Genomic DNA, 27,301 nt, shown 5'->3' on the forward strand with positions numbered 1-27,301 from the left:
CATTTTTCGGTAATAATGGACTTTACAAGGAATAGTTATTAAATATAGGGCATATTTCTTCATTGTCTATGGACGATAATGCTGTACAGTTACTGGTCTAATTCAGTACCTTTTAGAGTAATAAATTAAAAGGCATTTGTGTCAAAACAATGACTAAACCGTACAGCAAAATTTTCATCATTTTTGGCATTAAGAAAAAAAGGATTCGCGAACAGGTGTTCTTTATAGCCAGAGTATGCACACAATTTTCATATTTCAATGTGATTTACAAGATGACAGTATCCCTGCAATAAGCTTTCGTGGGCTACAGCCCACCTCATCGGATGCACAGAATGGAACGTATAGTAAGACGACATATATGCATTCTATGCATCCGATGAAGTGGGCTGTAGCTCACAAAAGCTTGTGCTCAAATAAATTGGTTAGTCTCTAAGGTGCCACAAGTACTCCTGTACTTTTTGCGGATACAGACTAACATGGCTGCTACTCTGAAACCTATCCCTGCAATGTCTCTTTTCTGGCTTTTGTTAATTTTTTGAACAAATTTAGTAACCTGCAGGGGTTTACGGAGCAGGTGCAGTAGTGATAGATGATTTTCAGGCCCCTATGGCAGTCTGAATAGTAATGGGGATTTGGACTGGAAAAGAGAGCCTGGAAGTAATTAAATCAGTGATTAGCACAGCCCTCCACCTCTACCCTCCTCTGGTGACAAGCCACCAGTCTTCAGTGTACAATGAAAATTAAGATTAAATATAAAATTTAGGATAGGTATCAAAGTTAATATATTTACTGACTTTTCAGAGATTTCAAGGCCAGAAGAAAACACTGTGATAATTGAATGCGACTTCCTGTGTAACTATGATACTCACAGTGCCGGAATCCTTCAGAAATAATGAATTTAACTTCACCTCACCCCTTTGAGGCAGGGAAGAATCCCCATTTTACAAATTGGAATGAAGACACAGAGATTAAGAAATTTACCCAGGATCAAATAGGAGTCCGACACACCCAGGAACAAATTAAGTGGCAAACTAACTAGATTAGCAGCACGAGGATTTGACTAAATCCTTGAGGATCTGGATAAGCGATACAAGAACTCTCTTTGGGTTACGACAAGTCTTTACAGATGCAACAATCTTTGGCCAAAAATTCCACATGCAGCCTGCATACAAATTTGGCAAGACTATGAACTGAAGCCCAGGTGGTTACCGTATATATTTCCAGAAATAGAAACCGTAGCTCCAGTCTACGGAGCTTTGCTGAGAGCCAAGAGTTATGTCTCTGCTTTAGAATACTCCCAGAGTGATGGACAGGCAGTACATTTTTCTTTCTACACTGAGAATAAGGGCAGAAAAATAAAGCTAGTTCTTAGATGAACTGAAAAGGAAGGGGATACTTTTGGCCTGATCAAGGTTCCAAGGTGGGGTGCCAGGGGTTTCAGAATGTCTGTAGCAGTCTTACAAGAATGAATACAATGACTGGAACAGCGAACTTTGACTCACGAATTTGAGATGAAAATGCTAGTTATGAAAGTTTTGTTATAAAATTGTGATTACTGGTTACTTAAACAGCTATTGTTTGTGCCTGCTGATGTCATGATCTTTTCTCATCAACAGGATATAAAAAAAAATAGAAATGGACATGTTTTTGGAGCTTTTTGTTTGTTTGTTTTAAGAAAGAGCACAATCTCAAGGAGGCAGGGCATAATCATAGAATATCAGGGTTGGAAGGGACCTCAGGAGGTCATCTAGACCAACCCCCTGCTCAAAGCAGGACCAATCCCCACCTAAATCATCCCAGCCAGGGCTTTGTCAAGCCTGACCTTAAAAACTTCAAAGGAAGGAGATTCCGTTACCTAGGGAGGTGGTAGAATCTCCTTCCTTTGAAGTTTTTAAGGTCAGGCTTGACAAAGCCCTGGCTGGGATGATTTAGGTGGGGATTGGTCCTGCTTTGAGCAGGGGTTGGTCTAGATGACCTCCTGAGGTCCCTTCCAACCCTGATATTCTATGATTATGCCCTGCCTCCTTGAGATTGTGCTCTTTCTTAAAACAAACAAACAAAAAGCTCCAAAAACATGTCCATTTCTATTTTTTTTTTATAACGTATGAGGTGGAAACTTCAAGCTTTAACAGCGAGCTGAGATTATTGCAAGAGAAAATATTCCCAATTAATCTGAAGTCCTATAGCAGAGTCTTAAACAACTAAACAGAATATTTTAAGAAGAAGTTTAAATTAGCTAACGTTGTTCTTTACACTGGTACAATGAAATTGTTGAAAATGCTAAAAAAGTGAAACTTTAAAAAAAAACTAAATAGGAGTATGAAAAGAAGCTGCACAATTACCTGGAAACTCCTGTCTGATGAAGCTTTCCAGATTTTGCCGTATATGTTCACGAGCCTGATCCTCTATAATATTTGGAGCAAAATCCTCTTCAAAAAAAGCCAGAAACACACCCATTCAGGCAAAATATGTAAAAACATTGCCACCGTTAAGTGACAGGAAGGGGGAAAAAAGGAAATTGATGTGGGAGGGGGAGAGAGGGAAGAGTGGGTAGAAGCAGAGAAATACTAAGTCAAACAAAAAAATACATTAGGAAAACAGTCGTTTTGTCTAGTCAGAAGTGAAGGGTGCCAAGATCAAATGAATGCGGGGGGGGGGGGGGGGGCAGAGGGAGGAAGAATGGTTCAAAAAATCTGAAGTCAGCGTATCGTTCTTTCTAGAAATGGTCCTGCCTTTGTTCTTTCAAACAGCAATTTCTGGTAACGAGATACAAAATATCACACAAAGAACCGCACTGAAGAGAGTCAGACAACATTTTTGGAAAAAGGATGCCTCATATAGGCTCTGAAGTCTATGTGTAGATGCCTAAATTTCAGGAATATCCAATATCCAGCAGCTTTCATTGACTCCATGTTTAGTTCACGGAGTCATGAGATCAGCCTACGCACTTTGGATTTTTACTCTTTGGAGGTACAATTTAGACTTATGAATATAACAAGTATCAGGTGCAATTTAGCAATTAAACTAATGTCATTACCCTACAGAATCTCACCTGTTGTACTAAGTTGGCTACTTTCAAAACCCAGCTCCACTGATGCTGTTGACCTCAGAGAATTCCCTAAAGTACTATTAAAATCTAGCTGACTAATTCATATTTTCCATAAACATATTGAAAGAGTGCAGTATTGATGACTTACTGTAACACTGGATGCAAACTTGATCTAAAATATTTGAAAACTTGGGTGTCAATGCTGGCAAAGGGTCTAGCTCAATTTTTTTGAAGTCTTCTGGACAATCCCTCTTTAGGTGACCTTCTCGTCTGCACAAGCTACATACAACCATAGGAGACTGCGTGAATAGAAAGCAAGACATTTTTTAAGTCTACGGCCCTTTCATGAATCAGAACTATACTTAGTAATATTTCCTGGTGGTTAGATGTTAAAAGCTTACCTTGCCCTTTGTGAAAGCGGGTTTATTAAATTCATAAAAGAGCTCAGATTCCATAAATTGTCCTATTAGTATGTCCTCTTCACAAAGGCTTCCTTTCTCTATAAAATCCTCTTCATTCAAATCTACCCTTAGAGATTTATCTACATGTTTTCCCAGCTCTGTCTCTTCATATTTAACAGAGACGGACAATTCTTCCTCAGACAGTGCATCTTCATCCCCAGATGCAGTGTAAGTATTGTCCAGCTCATCATCTTGTCCAGTCACAATCCCACCACATTCTGTTTGGTTTAGGAGAAAACTCTGTTCTCCCTCCTCTTCCTCTCCTTCCTCATCCGAGTTATTTATTTCAGATAACGAAGGTGCACGTTTGTTCAGGGAATCATCCAGTTCATCAGTCCCCTCTGTGCTCTCCTCATCCATGTCAGCCTTATCGTCGAGTATTACATTGCACTCTAAACCAAACTCATCACTCTCTCTGACTACAGTGCTCTGAACACCTTCAGAGTCCGAAATACCGTATGTTTCAATATCATGCTCACTTGCTGGAATAGGGAGATCTCCATTTTCACTGTAGTCATCCAAGCCTTGATCAATAACTATCACATTTTTCTGCCATTTCTCATCTTGGTCATGTTCTTCCTCCTCCTCCTCCTCCTCCTCCTCATTTCCACTTTCTGTCTCTACACAGCTTGGTTTGAAGTTCTCATTATCACCAGAAATCATCTCTTCAATTACAAAGTCTGAATCTTCCTGAGCAATTCCCAAATGTCCTATATCATCTGCCAATTCTTCTTTGGCCACGCTTTCAGAGACAAACACCTTTGAAGGATCAACTGTACATGCCTGAGGCGTGTCTATACTTCTATCAATAATATTAATACAATCAGCTGCTACCACTTCCCCCATTTGGTCAGCTATGTTTTGCGTATCGGTGGCATCATGCTTTATGGCATCCTTTTCAGGTTCTAATCTTTGTGATGTCTCCTCATTGACGTTCAAAGGCTTTTGGGGGCTGGATTTTGTAGGTTTTTTGTGGGGCAAGGCAAAATATTTGTAAGTTGCCCTTAAGCAGTGAAGAATATATTCATATACTAGCTGACTGTTCAGAGTTCTTGCCACATTCCTCTTTACTGAGTAAGGGTCTGAAAGAAAAAGAAAGCCAGGAGCTAACTGAATACAAAAGTCTAACACTTCATTGATGGATATAAAGAAGCAGCAAAGACAGGTTTGATTAGTCCTGTTTTGTTTTACAACAAATTTTAGATATATTGTCAATTAATTTAATGATCTGTTTTAGGAACGCATTAGCAATAAAGAGAGCTCTAGACTTTGTGGAGGAAACTGTATATGTTTAAAACATTTTATAATATCACACAGAAACATATGCCTGAAATTGTTTTTCTAACATATCTGACAGCGTACTTGGTAAGTCAGAGGGCCGATAAGTCTTAATTGACAGACTTCAGGTACCTTCCACAGCCATGCGCTTTTTAGGCCAGTCCTTTGATTCACGAGACACTGGTTCTTTGAGTCGTATACTGATGACCAGATCAGCCAGATTAAACTCCAAGGCATAGAAGCGAAGCAGTTCTACCCAAAGCTGCCCAACTGGTGCTGAACACTGGTGTCCTGAATCAAACACTAAGGGAACCTGTTAATTAGAAACAAAACCCTCTTCAGTTTTTCAGTTTTAAGGTGGATGAAAAACCCTCTTTTATGGGGCAGAAAAATCATTCTGCCAGTCTTAAACTTGCTTTTCACTGACACACAGTCACGTCTGCGACGAGTGTGCAGGTCTCAACAATAAAAATTAATGCTCTACTCAAACAAGGCAAACTACAACATTATGAGAGTTAAACACACATTTTACAGCTACAGAAGAGGACAATTCAAAGAGATAGTTATCTTGATTTACACTAACACCTCAAACTCTTATAAATCAAATGTAATAACGGTTGGACAGTGACATGTATGATTATGGCTAATATGAATCATGATTGTGTATTTAAATAAAAATGTTCTTGTGCTATCATTAATACACTTCAAAGTGAGCATTTCAGAGCATAAAAACCTCAGTTAGGGTGAAAGATATAGCCTCATCAAATGCAAAACATTCTTCAGAAAGAATCACCCTGTATGGTCACTTAAATGTACAGACACAAAATGGGCACTTCAAGCAAGAAGGGGAAGCGACAGACAGAGCAAATTACACAGTTTAAAATCTCTGTGGATATTTATTCTGCCAACTCTGAAAGTTTGTCCTCTTTGGTTGGAGTTGTTTCTTAGGGCTAACCATCAATAATTTGGCATGAAGCAAAAGACGTGGATGCTGGGATTCAGTGCTAATCCAGTTTGGTATTGTGACAAATTATTGACACAGTCTTTTAGAGTACATTATGCTTTTCCTTAGATTCAGGCGGTCCTAGCTTTTACGGCTATACATTATCTTAATATACTTGTAAGAATTTAGTTTACGTGAATTTTATAATGGCTCTGATTTATAAACACAGCACAAATTATTTTTAAAAGGATTTCATATTTTTGCTATATAAAGATTGCTTAGTATTTTACCAAATAAGATCTTTTTAGACAAGATCATGGAGTATTTTACACTTAAAACATCATAAATGTTAGCCATTGTTGGATTAAGTTTATGTAACTTCTGTATTATAAAACACTCCCATGTGCGATTTGGACTGAATTTATACAGTTATGCTATTTCTAAAAAGAGCAATGCTATTAGATAAGAAAAATAGTAGTTTGAAATTAAGAGTTACTCAGTTGACATAGTCAAGTCTGAAAAAGGATTTTTGGAATTCTGTCAACTACAGTTGTCCCCTACTTTAAGAAATATTAACAACCCAGGACTGTGACCCTGGGACCTCTTGGTGCCAACTAGCTGAAGGCACAGGGGATCTGGTATCTACATACTGGTTCACTGAAGCGGTCTCTAATGAAAACCTGTGGCACACTGGTCAGCATAATCATTGTGAGATGTGTGTACCGATAATATGTAAGGAGTTACGTATACATAGACCTTAAGCACATAATTTTCAGTGCGAGTTAAGGCAGGTCACCAGAAGGGGATCAGCATACTCCTGCCAGGCAAGCGAGAAGAGATGCTTATCTCTGGCTGGCTGGTCAAGTGCATTATGTGTGGTCTACTTCACAAATGGAAGCCCACCTACTATCTGAGCACAAGGCTAATCAAGAGATCGTAAAAACCGACAAGAAAGGAGCACAGAGGAAAAAACAACGAATGGGAGGAGAGAAGGGGAATCCTGTTCACAAGTTAAGACAATGGATTTTTGTACGGTAACGGTAGAGAGACAAATTGCATCGTTCACCTAGGAGACAAGCTGACAGCATGCTTCTCTTATGAACAGAGGGTCACAACCAACCTTGCTGCTAAAAGCCGGGAGAAAGATTTTTTGGATGAGACAACCTTTATCAGACAGGAAAAAAGTGTTGTTCGTTAAGTTTAGGCCTTGGCTCTTTTCTCATAGATTTGTTTATAGTGAAAACAAGTATAAGTTTAAGTGCCATGTGTTAAGCTGAGCTGTGGTCTAAGGAGTAACTGGGAAGCTGTGGTGAACTGCTCCTTTGGGAACAGTGGGTCTGGTAATTGTGTGAGTGTCCAGTGGTTTAGGGACTGGACACTGTAGGCGTGCTTGGAGGACTCGGGTGCTGGAGTGTGCCTATCACTAACCTGGAAAAAGAGAGAGTGGGGCCTGTGGAGGTCTGGAGGGGAAGTTTGTGTTGCCAGTAGCTGATGGAGTCAGAGAGTGATCCACAGTGGGCATAGAAAAGGCTTCCGCATAGCGAGGTGCCTTACAACCCTGGGTATCCCTGGCAAGCATCACCAATACCTTAAGACTTAGAATTACTTCCTGGTCTCCTACTACTTGTCACATTTGTCTTCAGATGTCGCATACGCAACAGAAAACCAGTCACTGAATTACAGAGACAAGGTGGGTGAGGTAATACATTTTTATCACCACCCACTTTGTCTCTCTAATATCCTGGGACTGACACGGCCACAACACTGCACACAGCCACTGAATTATGCAGGTTAGCTTCGCAATACATCAACAATTTTACTTCACTTAAAATAAAGACGGGTGGTCATTGCTGAGAGTAGCAGTAGCGATTTCTAGATTACTACTGAAGTAACTGAAATGGTTCAGACCTTGCCCCTTTTAGGAGAAGCTTCTTTTGGAGAATCAGCATCATCAACAGCAGGATTATACTCCCAGACCACGATATCGTTCTCAACATCTTTAAGGTTGAAGTTTACTAATTTGTTTAAGGAGAATCCTCCAATCTGGAGAGTGCAGAGGGAAAGAGGAAAAAACACCAGACACCTTTTTTATCTGAAGAATTTCAAACCAACATCCTCCATACTATTAATCATCCAGAAAAAAGTCAGTATTTTAAAGACGTACAAAAATCATCACACACTATACCCATAATAAAGACAGGCTTACTGAATTCTCATTCGATAGGGTTCTTCCTCCCCAGGTAATCGGCTTTCTGATTAAACGTCACCAATGCGCACTACAACTCCATTAGTCGATTTTCAAAATAAGAAATTACACGCAGTAGCCATCTAGTTATGATTTATATTGGTATCTTTACTTTGTTAGAGGTTCCGTCACGTGGCTTTAAATAAAATTTTATACATACATCGATTTGACTCGTTAACCAAGATCAAGAGCTGTATGTAAATAGCAAGTCTGTAAACAATTCTGAAATATGCTAATGAGAAAATAGATCAGTGTTTGAAGAAGTCTGTTATAGGCCTAGGATAAACGTTAAGTGCCTAAGTCCCACTCAAAAGTTAGAGTTGTTTTTGAAAAAAATTACACATAGGATACCACCTTAATTAATCCCCCTTGTGCCCAGGCATGATGATACAGTCTGTAACTACATAATTGCATATTATTTTTTCCATAGGACCCCCGCCACATCAGTGCGCAGTATGGACCTGCGGTATGGGTGAATCAAGACTGTGCAGCCAAGGAGATGGGGGCCACACACTGAACAATGAGAAAACAAAAGAGAGCGAATAACTGCTCATTAAGTGAGCACTGTCCATTCCGTGCACTGAATGAGGCTAGTATCCTGTGGAAAATAATATGTGATCACGTAATTAAAGACTGCGTCATAATGCTTGCGCGCAAGGGGGAGGAATTAAAATTGCTCAACCAAACTTAATTGTGGCATGTTCTTGTCACATATATTATGCACACAAAAACTATACTGATATTTTGCTGTTGGTGACTAAGTGTCTTACTCTCCTGCACAAGGGATAGGCAAGACACAAGCAAGTAATAATTTACAATTATAACAGAAAATATCACCCTCAGATTGATGAGACTTAAGTGGCACGTACCCACAATCCCAAATAAACAGGCAGAAATGGCTCTTTCCTCTGTTGTAGAAAGAAAATGACCATTAAAGCAAACACGTAAGAAGGCAAACCTCCTTCTTCAGGACGATCAGCACAACACAGCTGTAAAAAAAAAATTGAAACACGTTAATATTTTTCCGCATCAAGCTTTTTATTACAAATAGTCTTTTTGGTATCTATCATCATTCTCCTATTTGCAAAACCATCAATTTAAATACCGGAAGAGAGCGCGAAGATTTACATAACTCGTTTGTCCCCATGTTGTGGGATGTGTTTGGTTCCAAAGGACTTCACGGAGTTATTAAAATCACAGCCGGTGTTCTAGCAGAACAATACTGAAATCACTTTTCTTGTATGCATTCCATTCTGATAATCAGATCTGATAATCTTCCAGCCATACAAGCTACTGGTTGTACGCAACAGTTGGGATTTGCAGTGATGGTGAAGGGAAATTGCGTCAATGAGATCTCGGCATAATTCCCTTCAGCTCCTTTAACGAACTGCTCATTTTCAGTTTAAAGAGTTATGGTATGATAAATTCAGAATTGTGACTCTTATCTTTGTACTGTAATCTGCTCAAGCTATTTCAGAAATCAAGACTTGAGGTGGCATATGTGGTATGTATACCCAGAGTACTGACTAAGATTCACAAAGATGACTGGCTTATTTAGGACTTCAAACTTCACCATTTGAAAGCGACTTGCTACATGAAACAAACATACCCTGCCTTCCGTCAAACACATATCATACTTGCACCAAATACTCAAAGATTCCACTACTCATTTTGTCCACATGAACTCTTCCTAATTTGTTTCCATTAACTTCAAATGTGAAAATTACCTCATATGACAAATTTTAAGAATTCTTCACAAATAATCTTCCCCTTCTATGCACTTGAGGCACTTTTGCAGCTGGTACTCAGGTGCAGAGAAGCTGGGATTTCATAAGCAATTTTTTAAAAGACTAACAGACAAAGATATGCATATCAACATCTTTATATTTTATAAGCGTTGCTATTAATGTGGTTAGACTCTCAGCAATCACGTAACAAAAGAGCTTGTTAAGCAACATTATGGTGGATTTTTTTTGGTACAAAGTCAAGAAATTCCAGCTAGAGTTTCACATCAACCTCTATGATCATATACCAAACGCTGCCTATGTAAAGAGATCTTTAAGTGGAAAGGCAAGTTGGCACAGTTGCGGTTGCTGTATACACTATAATTTAGTGCAACTCATATCGACTCATATGTGCGACAATTAGATAATCTCAGTCAGTGCATGCACGTAATGGGCAAAGAAAATAATATACTGCACATAACAAATATTGTATTCCTCAGAGGAGGAAAGCCGGTGGGTCACATTTAAAGTTCAAAGACGTTTTTGAATTATAAGAACCTAATAAAGCAACTGAAAGTTTCTTAAAAGCATGAAATACTGTTATATTTAGATCATTGAAGCAACTGAATAGATTCTTCTTGTAGAGTCACTCAATCTAAACCAGCGATTTTCAGCTTTCCATACAGCAAGCCCCTTTTCCATAGCAGGGCACACCGTCTATCCAACCCCTAATGGAGCCATATGAAGGACAGGGCAATTACAATCTGTTTGTGACTGCCCGCATCCCCCAAGGTAGAGAACCCCTGCTCTAGATCATGCAAAATTTCAGACCAAAAGAGTAACTTTTTCCCAAGAAGAGACTTAGAGCAATCGCATTCCTAAACTACAACTGGAGATTTACTAGCAGGACATTGGACTAAAAGAGAAACACCATGAAAACCAGGATGTATCTTGGTTAAACTTTTGTACACTGCCTACCTTCTCTTATCCAGGTGCCTGTTTTGAGAAACTCATCACACAAGAGTTGGACAAAAAGAACGGTTTTTATTAAAAAAAGACTCACCTTCGCCCAGTACCTGAAGGCAATCACTAGAGGTACAAGAGTTGGTTCTAGTTTTCCAAGAGTAGCCAAATGGTTTGTCGTCAGACAAGCATTTTCATTCCCTGCGCTTACTTTACAAACAAGGCCACTACAATGACAAAGAAACAACCTGAAAATCCTGCAGGTGTTTTAAGGAAAGCCGTATGTCAGATGAAATCTTACAACCTATCACAAAATTGAGGCTATGATGACAGATTTAACAGCCTCAGAGGCTTAACATTACAATGAAAGGAAGCAAACAAAACCAGTTTGACCTGTGTATTTAGTTTTACAATTTAAACATTTCAAGCTTTTACAAGAGCAAAAGCATTTTAAAATTCACAGCAATTCATCACTCACTTTCTGGAGATTTTTTTTAAGCAACTAAATCATTTAGTCAATGAACTAAAACATCACACATTGTCATTTTCTTCCGTGAATCAAAATAATTTCACTGTACCAAACCCCGTTACTAAAACAGTTCATAAACTATTTCCAGAGTGCAGGAAAAAAAATCAGTAATGAAAGACCAAGGAACTGCAAACAACTGGTGATAGATTCTACATCAGTAGCTAGTTACACAATATTTCATGAATCTGAAGTGGTATGTGGTAAGTGGGCAAAACAAAATGCCTCACTCCTTTCCTCATAGCACTAAAGCTATTTAAGCTCCCCTTACATTGTTTTTTAGGTTTCTTTCATTTGGTATTAAATCTGCATCGTCTAGAAGGGAAGAAAGGAAATTTTCTACTTTAGCAATCATCCCCAGTGCAGAGGGGTGCACAGTGAAAAAATAAAAGGTTTTTTTTTATTATTATTTTTATTTATTTATTTTTGTAAAGGGGACTGGGGAAGAGGGGGTTGAGGAAGAAATAACCCTTACCCTCTTATTCTAGGCTAGGAATGACTTGCCCATAAATGTTTGTGTCAAGATCCATGGAACTGTAATAATTTAGTACAGAAATGTTATTTTTTCAGGTGTGGGTATGTGTAATTTTACATTGCTATATGCTATTAGAACACACAAATTGACAACTGAGACCTTTGCTTTTCTCTGCACACCACCACTGGTACTCTAGCATGGAAATCTGCATCAACATCAATAAAAGATTCTGGGGGGGGAAAAAAAAGAAAAAGCCACATTAAGCACATGGTTAATAATATTCTTCGTGTTTAAGGAGAAACTCATGTAGCGCAAGGAGTAGAAATAGATTTTGGGTCTACCAGTCTGGCTCATAAAAGGATCACCTCCAATTAGAAATCTGACTAACTCAAGCACGAAAATAGAAAGTTAAGTCCGGTGGGTCAGTACTATCAGACATTGTGTTAATTTAGATTTTGAAAATATGAAAGGAAAAACGCAGTCCAACTATATAAACTTGCAGTGTTTCCAAACAAGATCACATTATTGTTGGTAGAGGAGGCAGTGACTTAGCAGTTGTGTTAAAGAAAATGCTACAAGGGAGAGAGCGGAAAGAAGAGTAAAACCTCACACACACACACGGTAAAATAGAAAAGGAGCCACCCTCCCTCTCTTTTTCCTTTGTGTATGTTCTACTTAGATTGTAAAGACCCCGTTTTCAGCTGGCTTCAACCCAGTCTTCCCTGATGTGCATAAATTAGGACTGAGTGGCATTTTTTTAGTACCTCAACATGCAGGTGATGAGTTTCCATATACACATTCTATCTTGTGTACGAAACATCAGCACACCAAAAACGTATGTGCAGATGCGTGCACAAAGTTGTATATACATGAAAGGAGGCTAAGATCTGAAAATAGGGCCTTAAGTACTTTGGGACAAAGACTAGTCAGTCCTATTTCAAGTAAGAAGCACCATGCACACTTATGTCGCTAGGTAAATCATCCTCACAAGCTAGCCTGTGGAAAAGAGGGGCATCCCCATTCCTGATGTGAATGAGAACACACAGTTAGAATTTCTACCACTAAAGGACATACTGTAGCTAGTATTTGAACGAAATACTAAAGCAGCTAAATTCTTTAGGCCTTATACAAGTGATGCATTTAGTATCTACCATTATCGATTCAGGGTAAGTCATTTGTTGGAATACACATGACAAGCCTACACTAAACAGCTTGTCTGACGGCATTAGTTCTGTAGCGTTGTTGTAGCCGTGTCAGTCCCAGGATATTTGAGAGACAAGGTAGGTGAGGTAATATCTTTTATTGGACCAACTTCTGTTGATGAGAGACTCTAAGGTATGTAAAGGAGCACACCTTACTCTAGGGAGATTTGCACTACATTATGGGCTAGCAGGGGAATATTACTATCAACCTTTGTTTCTGTGATCCCATCAGCAGTGCTCACAGAAAGAGCTAGGGGATCATTACAGAATGTTACACCTTAGAGCGTTGTGGTTTTAGGCTACCACCACATAATTCTATCCAAGGCACCACTCCTGCAAAGACTGAGGCCCCTGCTTAACTTCATGCACTGTGTAGTCTCATTTACTTCACATGCTTAAGTCTCAGCAAGGTCACTGACCAAGTAAACATAGCAACATAAAAACTCCAACTCTTTTCCCTAGCTGTGAAGGGATTTTGGAATTCAATGTACAAAATGCTCCCTCCTCCAATTAGGTAAGCTTAATACCTTTACTCTTGTACCTGTCAATTTACTAGTGTAGAAGAAGAATGAAACTACACATGGAGACAGACTTACATTATTCTGTAAAAATCAAGTAAGCATTTGAGCTGATGCATCTATTTAAAAAAGGTTTTGCATTCAGTGAAGGAGTATTGTGAGAATGGCCAGGGGTGCTTTTGAAATGAAACTGAAACCAGTGAACAAGTATTTCTTACCACTATTCTTCAGACTTTCTTGTACAAGTAAGAGAACATCTGGTTGAGCCATCTGTGAAATGGAGTCAAATCATAGAAGATTATTATTTAAGCTACTGAAACATTTGAAAAATGTGTTTTTTAATGATGGATTTTTAATACTTCCATATTGAAAAGACAAAGGAGGATCACTGTGACACCTTAGGCAAGTCACAACATCTAAGGCCCAGTTTCCCCATCTGTAAAATGGGTATAAATCTCCTGCTCTGCCTCACAGGGTTGCTGGGAGGTGAGGTTTAACTCATTTGTGTTTGTGAAGTGCTTTGAGTTCATTGGATTGAAGATGCTATTAGCACAGAGTAATACCACTACTTTAACAACAGATTAAGATGATTTTAGTTCAGACGCAGTTAACAATAGCTCCCCTTGGATCGATACATTTTGGTAAATAAAAATCCCATTACCACTTGGCACCTTTGTTATTACTTGCTTAAATGTTACTATAACAGGCAATTCAGCCAATTTTACAACACTAATAATAACCTGCTCACTTACATTGGCTGGAAACTGGACATCAACGTTTATGTCAGATGTTCTGAAACCAAATCTGCTACAGGAGGAGCCGTACAGCCTTAGCGAGCAACCTGCAAAGAAAGCAATTTTTTGTATAAACTCAACATCTTAATCCAAATCCTGGGTTGGAGTGCAGCCACTTTGCAATGCCTTGCCAGCAGATTCTAGTCCTAGAACTGGTGTAGACAGCCATCAGAGGATCACCCCAATTCTGAAGAATCTTTCAGTAGCACAACAGTTCCTACACCTTATCCCTGCTGCTGGCAAAAGGGATTGAGGCCACGCCCAATAGGGCATGGCTTGGGCCTCCTCTAAACCCTGCTGATTCCCAGCCACTGGGTCAGTGGCAGTTGATGTAATTTAGAGCAACCTTCAGGCCAAAATATTGCCACTACGTCACCAAGCAGAACATACTGACAAAAATCAAATTATATTATTGGTAGAACTTGTCAAAATCAGAGATTAAGATTACTCTTGCGGAGAAAAATGCTTTTTCTTTTTCGTATATTTGACCATCAAACCAAATGGCAGAGTTATACCTGGCAATTTTGGGTGCAATAAATCTTCCATCGCTGTTTTAATTTTGAGTCTTTGTTCCAAATCCTCATTATTTAAGCCAAACTCTTGCACTACGTTTTCAATGGCAACACCAATAGCTTGTATCTGGGAAGGTGTTGGTGGAGGCAGGGTAGTCAGCAGTTGTTCTTCTTGCTTTTCCTTCAAGGACAACCACATTTTAACATATTTAAATGACTCTCTTCAGTTGCTTTCATGAGGTAGGGGTAGGTACACACAACCTACCGCCATAAACATTTCTGTGTGCCCATCTATATTACGGAGCTAGTAAGCAGTTTCAAACAGTTGGTGCGTTAGGACACAATTAAGGTCTAGAGAAAGATGACATACAATGATTCTATCTAGATAAAGAGTTTGAGACGTCACGTTAGAGGCTTCGGTAATTTACAAAAATCCATACACCTATATAAAAGGCATAGGCAAACATCCCTTTCTCCTTATAAGGAGTGGTAGAGGATAATGAAGTTGAAGACAAAAGGGAAACCCTGTACGTGCCTTTCAATTCCTTTGGTCTTCTGGGGCAAAGGTGGGGAAGGAGGGCAGGCGCAGCAGAAGTTTCTTTCAGTAATAATAAAATGTCAAACTGCAGTTATGCTGGCAATAGTTTTCAATATATATATAAATATAAAGCTGTTATTTTAATTATTGATATATATTCTCTCATACTGGAGTATCCAACAACCCTTTCATTTTATCTAGGCTATTGTCAAAATGGCAATTACAAATTTTAAATTCATTCTTACCAACTCATTCTAAATCAAGTATATTACAGCTGTCAGAACGCCACTAAATGACATATTAAGAAGAGAGCAGATACAGTTAATGATACCATTACACAACTCATGAACAACAAATGAGGTTAAGTTGTGACAGCTTAAAAAAAAACTTATGACCTGCACAATAATACTGAATTATACATTGAATGAAAGCTCCCTTTAATGATGGTTATTAGGAGATATCAGTAATATCCTAGAGGCAGTCCCGAGTTCACTCTATGCTGGAAAAAAGTCTCAAACTACGTATTTGTTGCTTTTACCAATGTCTATGGACATTGGTAGACATTATATAGAGAAGCACTCTGTATAACACTAGCAGAATATTAAGCATGGTAAGAACAAGGCAAGACTTCAGGGCTAATATAATTGCATCATCATTAGCAGGATAACAAATATAAAGCATGGATTTCTAAAAGTGTCATTAACTCACCTTTATGTTTTTCTTGTGCTTCTTCTCTTTAATGTGCTTATGAGCAAATGTCACTGACTCAATCAAAGCATCACATAATTTGCAGGTATACTTGGCTGTGGGGTAGTTTCGAGGACGCTAAAATTGAGAGAGTTTATTGACTAAGATACAGAAAGATGTTACCTTCATTTCATACATCTGCCACGGTCAGTTAAATTGTCCTAGGAAGTCCAAAAATACACCCTCCAACTTTCCTGGCAACCCGAAGGTTGTCACCTTTATAATTGCTGGTAACCGGACACTCGAGGCCCCGCACCTGCTCTGCCTTTTTCCCAGGGCTCACCCCCTTCTCTGCCTCTTCTCCCCAAGGCCCTTTCAGCATCTTGCTGGATCATCTCAAGGAGCCTACCTGCCTGCAGGTAGGAGGTGGCCCCAGCTGAGCAGAGGCTAGCGTGACCTCGCGCCTCCCCCTGCCCCGTGGTAACCAAACTTTAGGTCTGGGTGCCATTTAGGGTTGCCAGGTCCCCTTTTCGACCAGACTTCCTGGTCGAAAACCGGGCACCTGGCAACCCTAAACAGCACCCGGACACAGACGCCAAAAAACGACTGTCCGGGTAAAACACGAACGAGCGGTAACCCTACCTAACCCCAATCTTAGAGCCGAGCAATTTGAATATTACATAGAGGGACACTTGGAAATTCGAATACTGAACGTAGTCAAAAGCAAAGGTACACTAGTCTTCTTTTTATTCATTTCCAGCCACTGAACACCCATTTTGTTAAAATTTTATGGATTGGATCACTAACAACAGAGCCTTTAGCTGCACAAAGTGGAATTCTTCAGGAAGAGTGCAAACCTTTGATCTTTAATTCATAAATTAAAACCTGTATGTGATAAAATATCCAAATACTGTATATACAAAAAGAGAGTGTTGTCACCTTCTTTAGTCTGTAAATGCAGTCTCTCTTTAATCGCTCTTCAGCCTGCTGCAACCCTAGTAGTTCCTTCACTGACAGCATCGACTCATCTATAACCGGGCTTTCCACATCGTCATCTTGATCATACTCCTCTTTTCCTGTCCTTCTTGATCTCCTTGGTTTCCTATGTTTCTTCATTTCTTAAAGAGTTATCAGAACAAATATACTGTAACATCATTTCAGAGCACACAACAGAATGGAGAGTGAACCCAATGCATTAAATAAAGCAGACAAGATTCTCTACTTGTCACACCATTTCCTTTTCTGACATATGCAAGTCATCTTTTCTGACAATTGCAATACCTCCCACTCCCCGGTGGTGCATATTCATACTGTCTCCTAAGGTATGTTTGTTTTGACTCTTACCGACTACTGGAGAATGACCTCTGAAGTATCAACAAACAGGTTGACCCACAAAAAGTCAGGAACTGGGCTATTTAGAAATTCTTGTTTGATCAACACCGGTTAACGCTAATGGCAACAGGTTCTATGGTCAGTTTAAGACTCACAAGTTCGAAGGGATTAGGATGGGGTGACTTACTATCCCTACAGAATTACTGACACTGGATGATTCCCCACTTCTGAACCGGAATACTTTCAAAATTCCTAGATTAAACTTCAATATTCCAGAGTCCCTAGAAACACGACATGAAGGTTAGCACCCCCTAAACCTAAATTATACCCAGGCAGTAAACAGTAAACAGTGTCAGATCAGGCAGCTACAGGAATATAGCCGACATGGAGATTTTTTTAATCATGTATATAAGACAGTGCACATTTCCCCCCGAAACTCCCGTTCCTTACTCTCACGTAAAGTATAGCCCTCATGTCAAGATACTATGGTAACACTATTTGTTTTATACCCAGAAATGAAAGCTTCTTGCTCTTCTGGTGTCACCCACTCTTCAACTGTACCAGTACATTGGCTCGAGACAATTAAAATAGCAAAGACACAAGACAGTGATCCTTTTTAGCTACTCAGAAGAGGGAAGCAAAGCCTCTTTTTCACCTCAATAAAGTAATCCACTTGTGTAAAAATGGATGTACTTATTTTAATACAACTAAGTCTTGCAAAATAAACAGTATGATACATTTGTTGTGTTTACAGCTAAGCTTGTGGCAGAAGTCTGGGTGTAAATATACTGCCTATGCTTTGTGAGCAGCTTTATCAGCATTTTTGCAACAGTAGTTACGGGTCCAAAGCGTACAAATAAAAAAAACAGGTGATCTTTGGCTCCAGCAGGAATGAGTAAATACTGGCCAGAGTTTCAAATAAGAGCCAGGATTACAGCTCACCTCTAGTTTAGGTACCTATATAAAGTTGCCGGAACAATGGGCTCTTCCAAGTGCTTTTGACAATTCTTTCAAACTCTGAAATCCTTCCACCGGGATCAGATTTTTTCCTCTACCGATTTTTAGAAGCCAACTCCAACAAGCAGAAAGTGAATTCATACTCAGATATTTAGGAAGGTTGCCCTTGAATCCCATCTCTTTCAAGAGGCACTATCAACTATCATATCGTACTTTTTAAAAAAAAACAACAACGTTGCTATAACTTTCAGAGTAGCAGCCGTGTTAGTCTGTATCCGCAAAAAGAACAGGAGTAGCACCTTAGAGACTAACAAATTTAGTTGAGCAGAAGCTTTCACAGGCTACAGCCCTCTTCATCGGATGCATAGAATGGAACATATAGTAAGAAGAGATAGCTATCTATCTATCTATCTATCTATCTACATACACACACATCCACCTTTTCATGTTGTGTGTGTGTGTGTGTGTGTGTGTAAGTAGGCACACCAACGGTAGGAGGCTAATTAATTAAGATGCGCTATTATCAGCAGGAGAAAAAAACTTTTGTAGTGATAATCAACGTGGCCCATTTAGACAGTTGACAAGAAGGTGCGAGGATACTTAACATGGGGAAATAGATTCAATATGCGTAACGACCCAGCCACTCCCAGTCTTTATTCAAATCCAAGTTAATGGTATCTAGTTTGCATATTAATTCGAGTTCAGCAGTTTCTCATTGGAGTCTGGTTTTGAAGCTTTTCTGTTGCAAAATTGCCACCTTTAAGTCTGTTACTGAGTGACGAGAGAGGTTGAAGTGTTCTCCTACCGGTTTTTGAATGTTATGATTCCTGATGTCAGATGCGTGTCCATTTATTCTTGTGTGTGGAGACTGTCCAGTTTGGCCAATGTACATGGCAGAGGGGCACTTGATGGTAGATGTGCAGGTGAAGGAGCCCCTGATGGTGTGGCTAATGTGATTAAGTCCTATGATGGCGTCACCAGAATAAATATGTGGACAGAGTTGACATCGGGCTTTGTTGCAAGGATAGTTCCTGAGTTAGTGTTTCATGTTCTCTGTATGTCTGTATATACATATATACACACACACACACACACACACCCCTTCTTACTATATGTTCCATTCTATACAGCCAATGAAGTGGGCTGTAGCCCGCAAAAGCTTATGCTCAACTAAATTTGTTAGTCTCTAAGGTGTCACAAGTACTCCTGTTCTTTTTAACATTGCTATAAGGATCCCCTAAAATTACGAGCGGTGAAAAAATTCGGATTTTTTTTTTTCAGTTTATTTGGGCATTTGATGGCATTTTGTCTAGTTGGCTGCCCATTTGTGTAGGCCATCCCCAGCAAGAGGAAAAATTAAAATAAACCCAAACAATTGATTGTGAAACCACAAAAATTGACAGGGAGATTCAGCATATATAGTGTCTCAAACTGCTTTTAATGGAAACTATGCAAACGAAATTTCAAGGTGATGAAAGGAATGCCATGTCAGCTTCTGTCTAGCAATTGTCTGATGCTTTTTAACTCCTAAAAAAGAAAAAATGCTGGTCTTTGTCCTCCGCAATTCTCTCTCTCCCCAGGAACTTCATCCTTCCTTCAATCTGTTGCAATAGCTGGGAAAGACAAGTCTCTGGTACTTTACTCATCTCTCAACTTCAAAAAAAAAAAAAAAAAAAAAAAAAAAGATATTCCTCTTCACCAAATAACTCCAGTGCCTTCATCTGCTGTTCATAGCTTTCCTCTCACAGCAGTATAAAAACCACGCATTTCACTGCTGCTCATAGAATGGCTTGACAACTTAGCCCAATGGCTAAGGAGATGTCTCCGCAGCATTTTGGATAGAGCAGAAGCAAACCGCTAGCCCACGTTGACAATCTTGGCCTAGCGGGACTCATATGAGTGTTCTAAAAACTACCTGTGAAGACAGCACTTTCAAGTTGTGGCTCAGGCTGGAGCTTGGGCTCTGAAACCCACCCCGCTCCTTAGGCTTCAGAGCCTGTGAATTCCACAGCAGCTTAGTGGCCAACTTTCTTCTCTTCCCTCTCAAGAAAACAAGCCAGCAGCTTTCTAGCTCCATGCAATCCACTCACCTGGTCAAAATATCTATTCATTCTAATCAAGGGAGTTTTCAAACTCTAGCTCTCTGGGTTCTGACAGGCAGCCGTGAAACTGATCACAGCCCTGTTAGTGTCACTCTTCTATCCCTTGGCAAAGCTACCAGGAACAGAGCCCTCTACCTGCATACTCCGGAAGATAATACTGCATCTCCTTACATCAGGAACTAAAAAAAATTTTAAAAACTTAAAATCCTGCAGAAAGTGATGGGAGAGAGGCCAGAAGACTTTTACACACTGCTGAAAAGCATGTGAATCACAGTTTGAAAATTAACAATAGTTCCATGTACTCTAAGAATTCAGCAATGCGAGATTTGTTTAGAAGCCTCTCAATAAAGAAGTCAAAACTTGGGGAAAAAATCTAACCACCCACATGCCAATAGCAAGTAGGAAATATTCCTGGCAAGCAGGAGGTCTAAACCATCAGTTTCTGCTCAACTTTCAAAAAATAAATTCTTATCCTTTTGGGAGTCCACCTTTACCACCATGCATGTAGCTTTCATGCCACCAGGCAGCGCATAACTGACAAGACTAATGTAAATTTCACTCAGCTGCCATTTAGAGAAAGCTATGACCAGAGGCTGCAAGTAGAACTCAACACCCAAAAGCAGACCCGCACAACCCACCATTGCTGCAGCAGACAAGAGGCTGCAGTAAGGCTAGAGGAGCAGAAACCCCATCTCCACATAGCTGCAGCAAGGCTGGGCAGAGAGTGTGTCTTCTCCCTACCAGCAGCAGGTTAGTGAGGTGTCCTTCAAATTTATCTGGGACCTACCAGCCAGAAGCTGATAGTAAAGAGCGAATGAGCAAACAGCGTCTAGGGATAGTACTCTGCTAGAAGTCCAAAAGTAGCAAAAAGGTAGAGAAGGAAGTCTGACTGGCTTTTCCCCACCTTGACTTACTTGGTGTCACAAGTGAGCTGTAGCTCACGAAAGCTTATGCTCATATAAATTGGTTAGTTGGTTGGTTAGTTGGTTGGTTTTGTGGTCAAATAAATTGGTGCCACAAGTACTCCTTTTCTTTTTGTGAATACAGACTAACACGGCTGTTACTCTGAAATCTATCATACTGACTCTCTAGCTAATGGCAGTAAAACATTTGAGCTCTGCAATAGTCCTGTCGTTATGCTCTTACAGAACTCTGCCTCCCCATGATCAATATAAATGCTCTGATTAACACAATTTGGATATCAAATAAGTGACAATGCATGGAATTCTGCTCCTCCTCATAAGTTAAAACTCATTTTTGTGAGCACTGAAATAGCTGCTTATAAAACAACAATATGCCAAGTAAGTAAAAACTCCTATCATTACTTGGTAGTCTCAACCAATATTGGTTGAGACTAAGTATTTATACAGAGTATAAAAAGCAACTCCTCCCAGGTCCTCACTGGATGATCTTTCTTTTAGTTCTTAAAAACGAAACAAGAAAGCTTACACCACCAAATCTCTCACAATCTGAATAGTCTATCTTCTTATCAGGTGTTCTGAAATGACTGCTTAATGGATAGAAACTCTTTAATACGGTCAGTTGATCTGCATGGCCCCACTTATCTAGTATGTTTAAATTTGAGATACTCGTTCAGTATCAGTCAAGTACAGGAGGAGACACAAATATAAGCTATGAATTTCCATAAGAGGCCACCAAAAGGCTCAGCGTACATCTACACTGCAAAAAAAACCAAAACACAAAACAGTGAGTCTCAAAGCCCAAATCAACTGACTCAGGTTCAAACCATGGAGGTAAAAAGAGAAGTGTAGGCATTCTCGCTTGGCCTGGAACCCGGGTTCTGTGATCCACCGCCTTGCCGGGTTTCGGAGCCCTGGCTCCGGACTGAATGGGAACATCTACACTGCTATTTTTAGCCCCGTAGCAACAGCTCGGGTCAATTGACCCGGGCTCTGAGACTACCTGCTGCAGGATTTCTTTGGCAGTACAGACATACCATTAGCGTCCTAGGTTAAGCTTCAATCTTGAAACCTGGTTCACTTATTCATTACAGGTTGCCATCACTTCAGTTCAATCGGCCGCCATGAGGCAAACAAAAGCCGCTCTAGTAAAAGACAGGCAGTGCTTGAGAAGCTACCAGATGGAACATGGGGAGCCAGAGGTTCCATGGCAGTTGACTGAGTGAAGGATCTGAAGGGATGGGGAGACGTCATAAAAACTTACAAAGGACAACCAAGGGCTGGTCTCCGCCGGAAACTTAGATCGGCGTAGCTACGTCTCTCAGGAGTGTGAAAAATTCCTACCCCTGGGAGACGTGGCTATGCTGAGCTAACCCCCGGAGTAGACAGCGGTAGGTCAACGGAAGAATTCTTCTGTTCACCTAGCTACCGCCTCTCAGGGAGGTGAATTAACAACAGAGCTGTCAGAACCCCTCCCATCGCTGTAGCGAGTGTCTACACTGAAGTGCTATCTCTGTGCCACTGCCACGTTATAAGTGTAGACACAGCTAAAGCGTGCCACAAGGACTCAGAGTCAAAGCCAAGTCTACCTCAGGGTGCACTGTTGTCAACTAGTATTCAAGTTATCTAACTGCAAAGTACCATATTTAAAGCTTTCATACAGGAAACAATTTGTTACAGATCATTTATGCCAGTGGTTCTCAAACACTTTTTTTTTTGGTGACCCCTTTCTAGGGTGACCAGATGTCCTGATTTTTGGGTCTTTTTCTTATATAGGCTCCTATTACCTCCCCCCCCCATTCCGATTTGTCACATTTGCTGTCTGGACATCCTACCCCTTTCACACAGCAAGCCTCTGTCTGTGACAACCCCCGCCCCATAAATTTAAAATGGGGGCATTAATTTAATGGGGATCAGGGACGTCAGCCCCACTGAGCTGACAGCTCGCGACCCCCTTGTAGCCACCTTGCGACTCCCTGAGGGGTCACGACCCCCAGTTTGATGCATTTGTTTTATACAAGTATGATTTTCTTGACATATTTGGAAGACCGTTGCGGTAACAGGACATAAGACAAATATCCAATTTAAATGAAAAAACAAAAATACCACCCCTTCTTCCTCTCACACACGACCTCAACAACTCAAAGAATTCTCTTTTAACCTTTTCCGTAGCAATGTTCTGAATCATCCTGATAAATGTCAAATGGCCTTCATTTCTTCTTCACGTCTCATTTTCCTCCATATTTTCAGATCTTTAGTTCTTCCATTACTGTTCCATTTCTCTCTTACTTCCCTTTTTTCTTAATTCCCTTTTTATCAAGCTATTCTAGTTCTCACTCACTAGCACTGCGGCAACGGCACTGCAAATCTTTACATCAAGAAAGTTTAACAAAAGACAACGTCTAGATAGCAGCCCTCAGCATAGTTAAACTTTACAAGGTTTAGCACAAGAAAAAAAACACACACACTCCTCACCCTTTTTGGGGCCGGGCAGGGCAGGGCAGCAGGGGAAGAATAGAGACAAGTCACTCATTCTTGTTCTTTTTAAACAACTAAAACCTTTCTGAGCATGTGGTTTACAGTGTCTCACCATCCAATTTAGTGCTTCTCTACTTGAAGGTCACTACGCTATCAGGATAACACTTTATGCCAAGACTGGTGAATATGTCTCTATAGTGTGGATCTTATTCTTCTCTCCTTACAGAGGAAAAGTTCCTATTCAAATCAGAATAAGCCCCCCCTCCCCCCCACGACAACCTCCTATTTTACACAATACTGTAAGACTTTTACAGTTTTATTTTAAAGTTACAGATTGAAACAAGTATAGAAGTTACCTGCATGAGAAGATAACATATTAAGTTAGCTATTTTCCACGTTGTCTTATTCCCATTTCCTTTTAACTTTTTTTAGCTAACTTACTGAACAAGTTGTAAGTTTACCATGTGGTCTTGCAGCAAGTAATGCCAATTACTTGTGCAATTTCTTCAACAATGCTTAAAGACTGGAGAGATTTATATCAAGTTGTATCTTGGAAAAATGAAAAATATTGAAGTTGCAGACTAGGACATCACACTTGTCGCTATATACTTGTCAAACGTTTATAAAGCGATTAACCTACCAAACCAACAAGATGGTTTCATAGTACGACCAGTTTATAAAAACAATCTTTGGATCACATACTGTTACAATACTGCTTAAAATGCTGCCATTGAGTACAGAGGATACTTTGCAAGATAGAAGTGTTACGGAACAGAAATGGTTTTATTTAATTTTTTGCATTAACAGTGAACCTTAAAGTTGTACTTTCCGGACATATACACAGTAATCGATTTTACTTTAAAAACTATGTAAAAAATGTGTTCATTACCAGAGTTTCCTTTCTGTGTGTCTGACATTTCTTCATTTAAGTCTTTCTGAGGCAGTCTTCTTACATTTCTGCTTCCTGCACTTTCAACCTCATGAAAAGAGTCTTTTCTTGTCCTGTTAAGCACAGGAATCCGAACTGTAGATTTGTACTCTCTCCAGCTGTCTGAATTGCCACGATGGTCATTCGATATCCATTTCTTAATTTGGTCTTTTTGGGTATCATTTATCCTCACCCCTTGGTTGTGACCCATGTTTTTAAAAGAATTTGAGCTATTCAGAATACAATGTGGTCCTTTTCTGGGACTGTTTCCACAGTGAGCTTGTGTTCCCTTTTTCTTCGGAAAGCCTATATCTATTTTTTTGCCAGGTCCGTAATCATCCATGGCGTGGCAGTCCTGTTGTAAAGGGCTCCTCTTCAATTCCTCCTCATCTAAAACTCCCCACTCCTTTTTTCTTTTGGCAAAGCAAGGTTTTGCAGCATCTCCCATTGTAATTGCTGTTCAACGGAATACTTTGCACCTGGAGGGGAAAAAAAAAAAGGAGGTAGTTTCAAATAATCAACTGTTTAACAGCAGATTCAAGAGGAATAAAAACATAACAGGTTTAGGAAATGAGTAACTCATGGTTTTCCTCAGTACACATTGCGTATCTTATCAAGACTAAAGCTGGGCAATTTCTTTCCCGCAGTAAATTACAAATTGGCCAAAATATGAATTTATCAGGGCACCAAAGCTATTTGCCGATATGGAAAATAGTTTTAACCAAAAATTATTTTTTTTGACATGATGAAACATTTTATTTCAACATTCATTTTGAAACAATGGTTTTTTCAATTTGCAATCAAAACTTGTTTGTTTTGACCTATCCACCTTTCCCGCCCCCCCTCCCCTTTGCTTTTGGTGAGAAATCCACAAATAAGATCTATATAACTAAATGTCAAGCATTTACATTTTCTTTTTACTGCATTTCTTTATTCTGTATCAAAGCAATACTACTAATTTAATTTGAAACTGAACTGTGCCTGCCACCATATATATATTTTTTCAGGAAACTGGAACTCAAATTTAAGACAACATTTTGAAGGGCTCAACCCAGGCATGAGTAAACAAAACACGTCACCCATCTGAAAACTATTAGGTTTAGCTATACCAGGACACATGAAGAGGAAGAAAAGGCCAGACGTACAAAGGTATACAGACATCTAAAATTCAAGACAGGCACTTTTGAAAAACCCAATGAGGCACCTAAGGTTATGTCTACACTTCAATAAAAAACCTGCGGCACTAAGTCACAGAGCCTAGGTCAGCTGACTCAGGCTTGCAGGGCTTGAGCAGCAGGGCTAAACATTGCAGTTTCCGTGTTCAGGCTGCAACCTGAGCTCTGAGACGACTCTCCCCCCGGCCTATGCACCGCAATTTTATAGCCTTGCAGGCTGAGCTGCAGGAGCAGCTGTGGCCATGCTGTGGGGCTTTTATCACAGTGAAGATGTACCCTGAGTGAGTTAGCTTCCCAATTGGCAAAAAGAAAAGGAGTACTTGTGGCACCTTAGAGATTAACTAATTGGGACTTACATGACTAACCTGCTGAAGTGCTTTCATAAAGCCTGCTAGGCCCTACACCGGCATCTTTAGGAACCTAAAGACATCTGTACATCTGACCCTAAGTTTTTAATTCTCTCTCTCTCTCTCATATATTTTATGAAACTTTCTATAAATAAGACTAGGTTATTTTCAAATGAAGTGCTTGAAACCACACAGACATTGCACTTAAAAGGAAGGCATAATAAAGTAGGCCAATGCCTAGATGGGTGTACTGGTACTAAATCCATAATTACACAGTGTTGTGGAGCTCCACAATTGCTACTGGATAAGGGGAGAGTTTTACACCCTTCAAGATAATCTATGGTGGGTGGGGAAAGTTAACAAAGAATCAGCTATGCAGCTATATATTAGTGATCGAACAACACGGTTTATAATTGTCCCGGAAAAACCCAACTACGCACTCAACAACAAGGGAAGGTTATGAAATGCACCACGCACACAGGGAGGAAGCTCAGAGTCAAAGCACAGGACGGGATCTGCCCACGAGGCTGAGCTGTCAAACCGCCGCTGCTCCCTGGCAGGGTGCGCCAGCCTTTGGGTTTCCTCTCCGCCCCCGCCGGACCTCACGGGCTCCAGCAAGGACAGGGGACACGCCAGCCCCGCTCGCACCGGGCGGCCCTGTCCCAGACACTCGCGCTGCGAACTGCCGACCCCGCGAGGCCGCCAGACCAGGCCGGCAGCGAGGGGGGCCCGCGGCCCCGGGGGAGCCGGTCCCCGCAGCGCTCAGGAACTCAGGGGCCCGGCCCCTCCTCCCGTGTCTGCCCCGGCACGGGGTTCCCCGGAGACTCCCAGGAGCCGCGGGGCAGCGAGACAGGCCGGGCGGCAGGTGGTGGGGGGAGGGGGGAGTAGGAACATTGGACTCGGGGGGCGGGGGACGCAGCTCCCCAGTCACCGCGGGGGGGGGGGAGGTGTCAGGCTCGCGCGCCCGGAAGCCCAACGGTCGTGGGAAGGGCTCGGGGGAGGCCTCCGCCGCCGCGGCCCCGGGAAGGACACTCACCCTCGGCCCTTCCGGTTATTGCTCCCTCTTCATTGTGCCGACTCGAGGCGGAAGCGCCTGAAGCCCTGCACAAACCCGTCCGGACTGCCCTTCCGGAAACCCTCCCCCATT

At 40.6% G+C, this 27,301-nt stretch overlaps 1 protein-coding gene across 10 annotated transcripts in view; it reads right to left on the minus strand.

The window, feature by feature from the left end:
• The window catches only part of LOC140911615 (terminal uridylyltransferase 7-like), an 89,245-nt gene extending 61,946 nt beyond the window's left edge, over positions 1-27,299 (minus strand). For 8 of the 10 annotated variants that reach the window (XM_073345004.1, XM_073345003.1, XM_073345002.1 and 5 more), the window contains exons 1-15: positions 27,191-27,299; positions 24,594-25,111; positions 16,855-17,033; positions 15,937-16,053; positions 14,694-14,871; positions 14,137-14,225; positions 13,603-13,654; positions 11,824-11,893; positions 10,764-10,890; positions 8,846-8,965; positions 7,640-7,774; positions 4,921-5,101; positions 3,451-4,592; positions 3,198-3,348; positions 2,343-2,429 (exon numbers count right to left, since the gene is read on the minus strand). In XM_073345004.1, the coding sequence (XP_073201105.1) occupies positions 2,343-2,429; positions 3,198-3,348; positions 3,451-4,592; positions 4,921-5,101; positions 7,640-7,774; positions 8,846-8,965; positions 10,764-10,890; positions 11,824-11,893; positions 13,603-13,654; positions 14,137-14,225; positions 14,694-14,871; positions 15,937-16,053; positions 16,855-17,033; positions 24,594-25,080 (3,115 nt within the window). In that variant the 5' untranslated portion in view covers positions 25,081-25,111; positions 27,191-27,299. The other 2 variants (XM_073345006.1, XM_073345010.1) reach the window with 2 other exon arrangements.
• Between the last annotated feature and the right edge of the window lie 2 nt (positions 27,300-27,301).

This window comes from Lepidochelys kempii, chromosome 5 (genome assembly GCF_965140265.1).
Source record: "Lepidochelys kempii isolate rLepKem1 chromosome 5, rLepKem1.hap2, whole genome shotgun sequence".
Classification (NCBI taxonomy): domain Eukaryota; kingdom Metazoa; phylum Chordata; order Testudines; family Cheloniidae; genus Lepidochelys; species Lepidochelys kempii.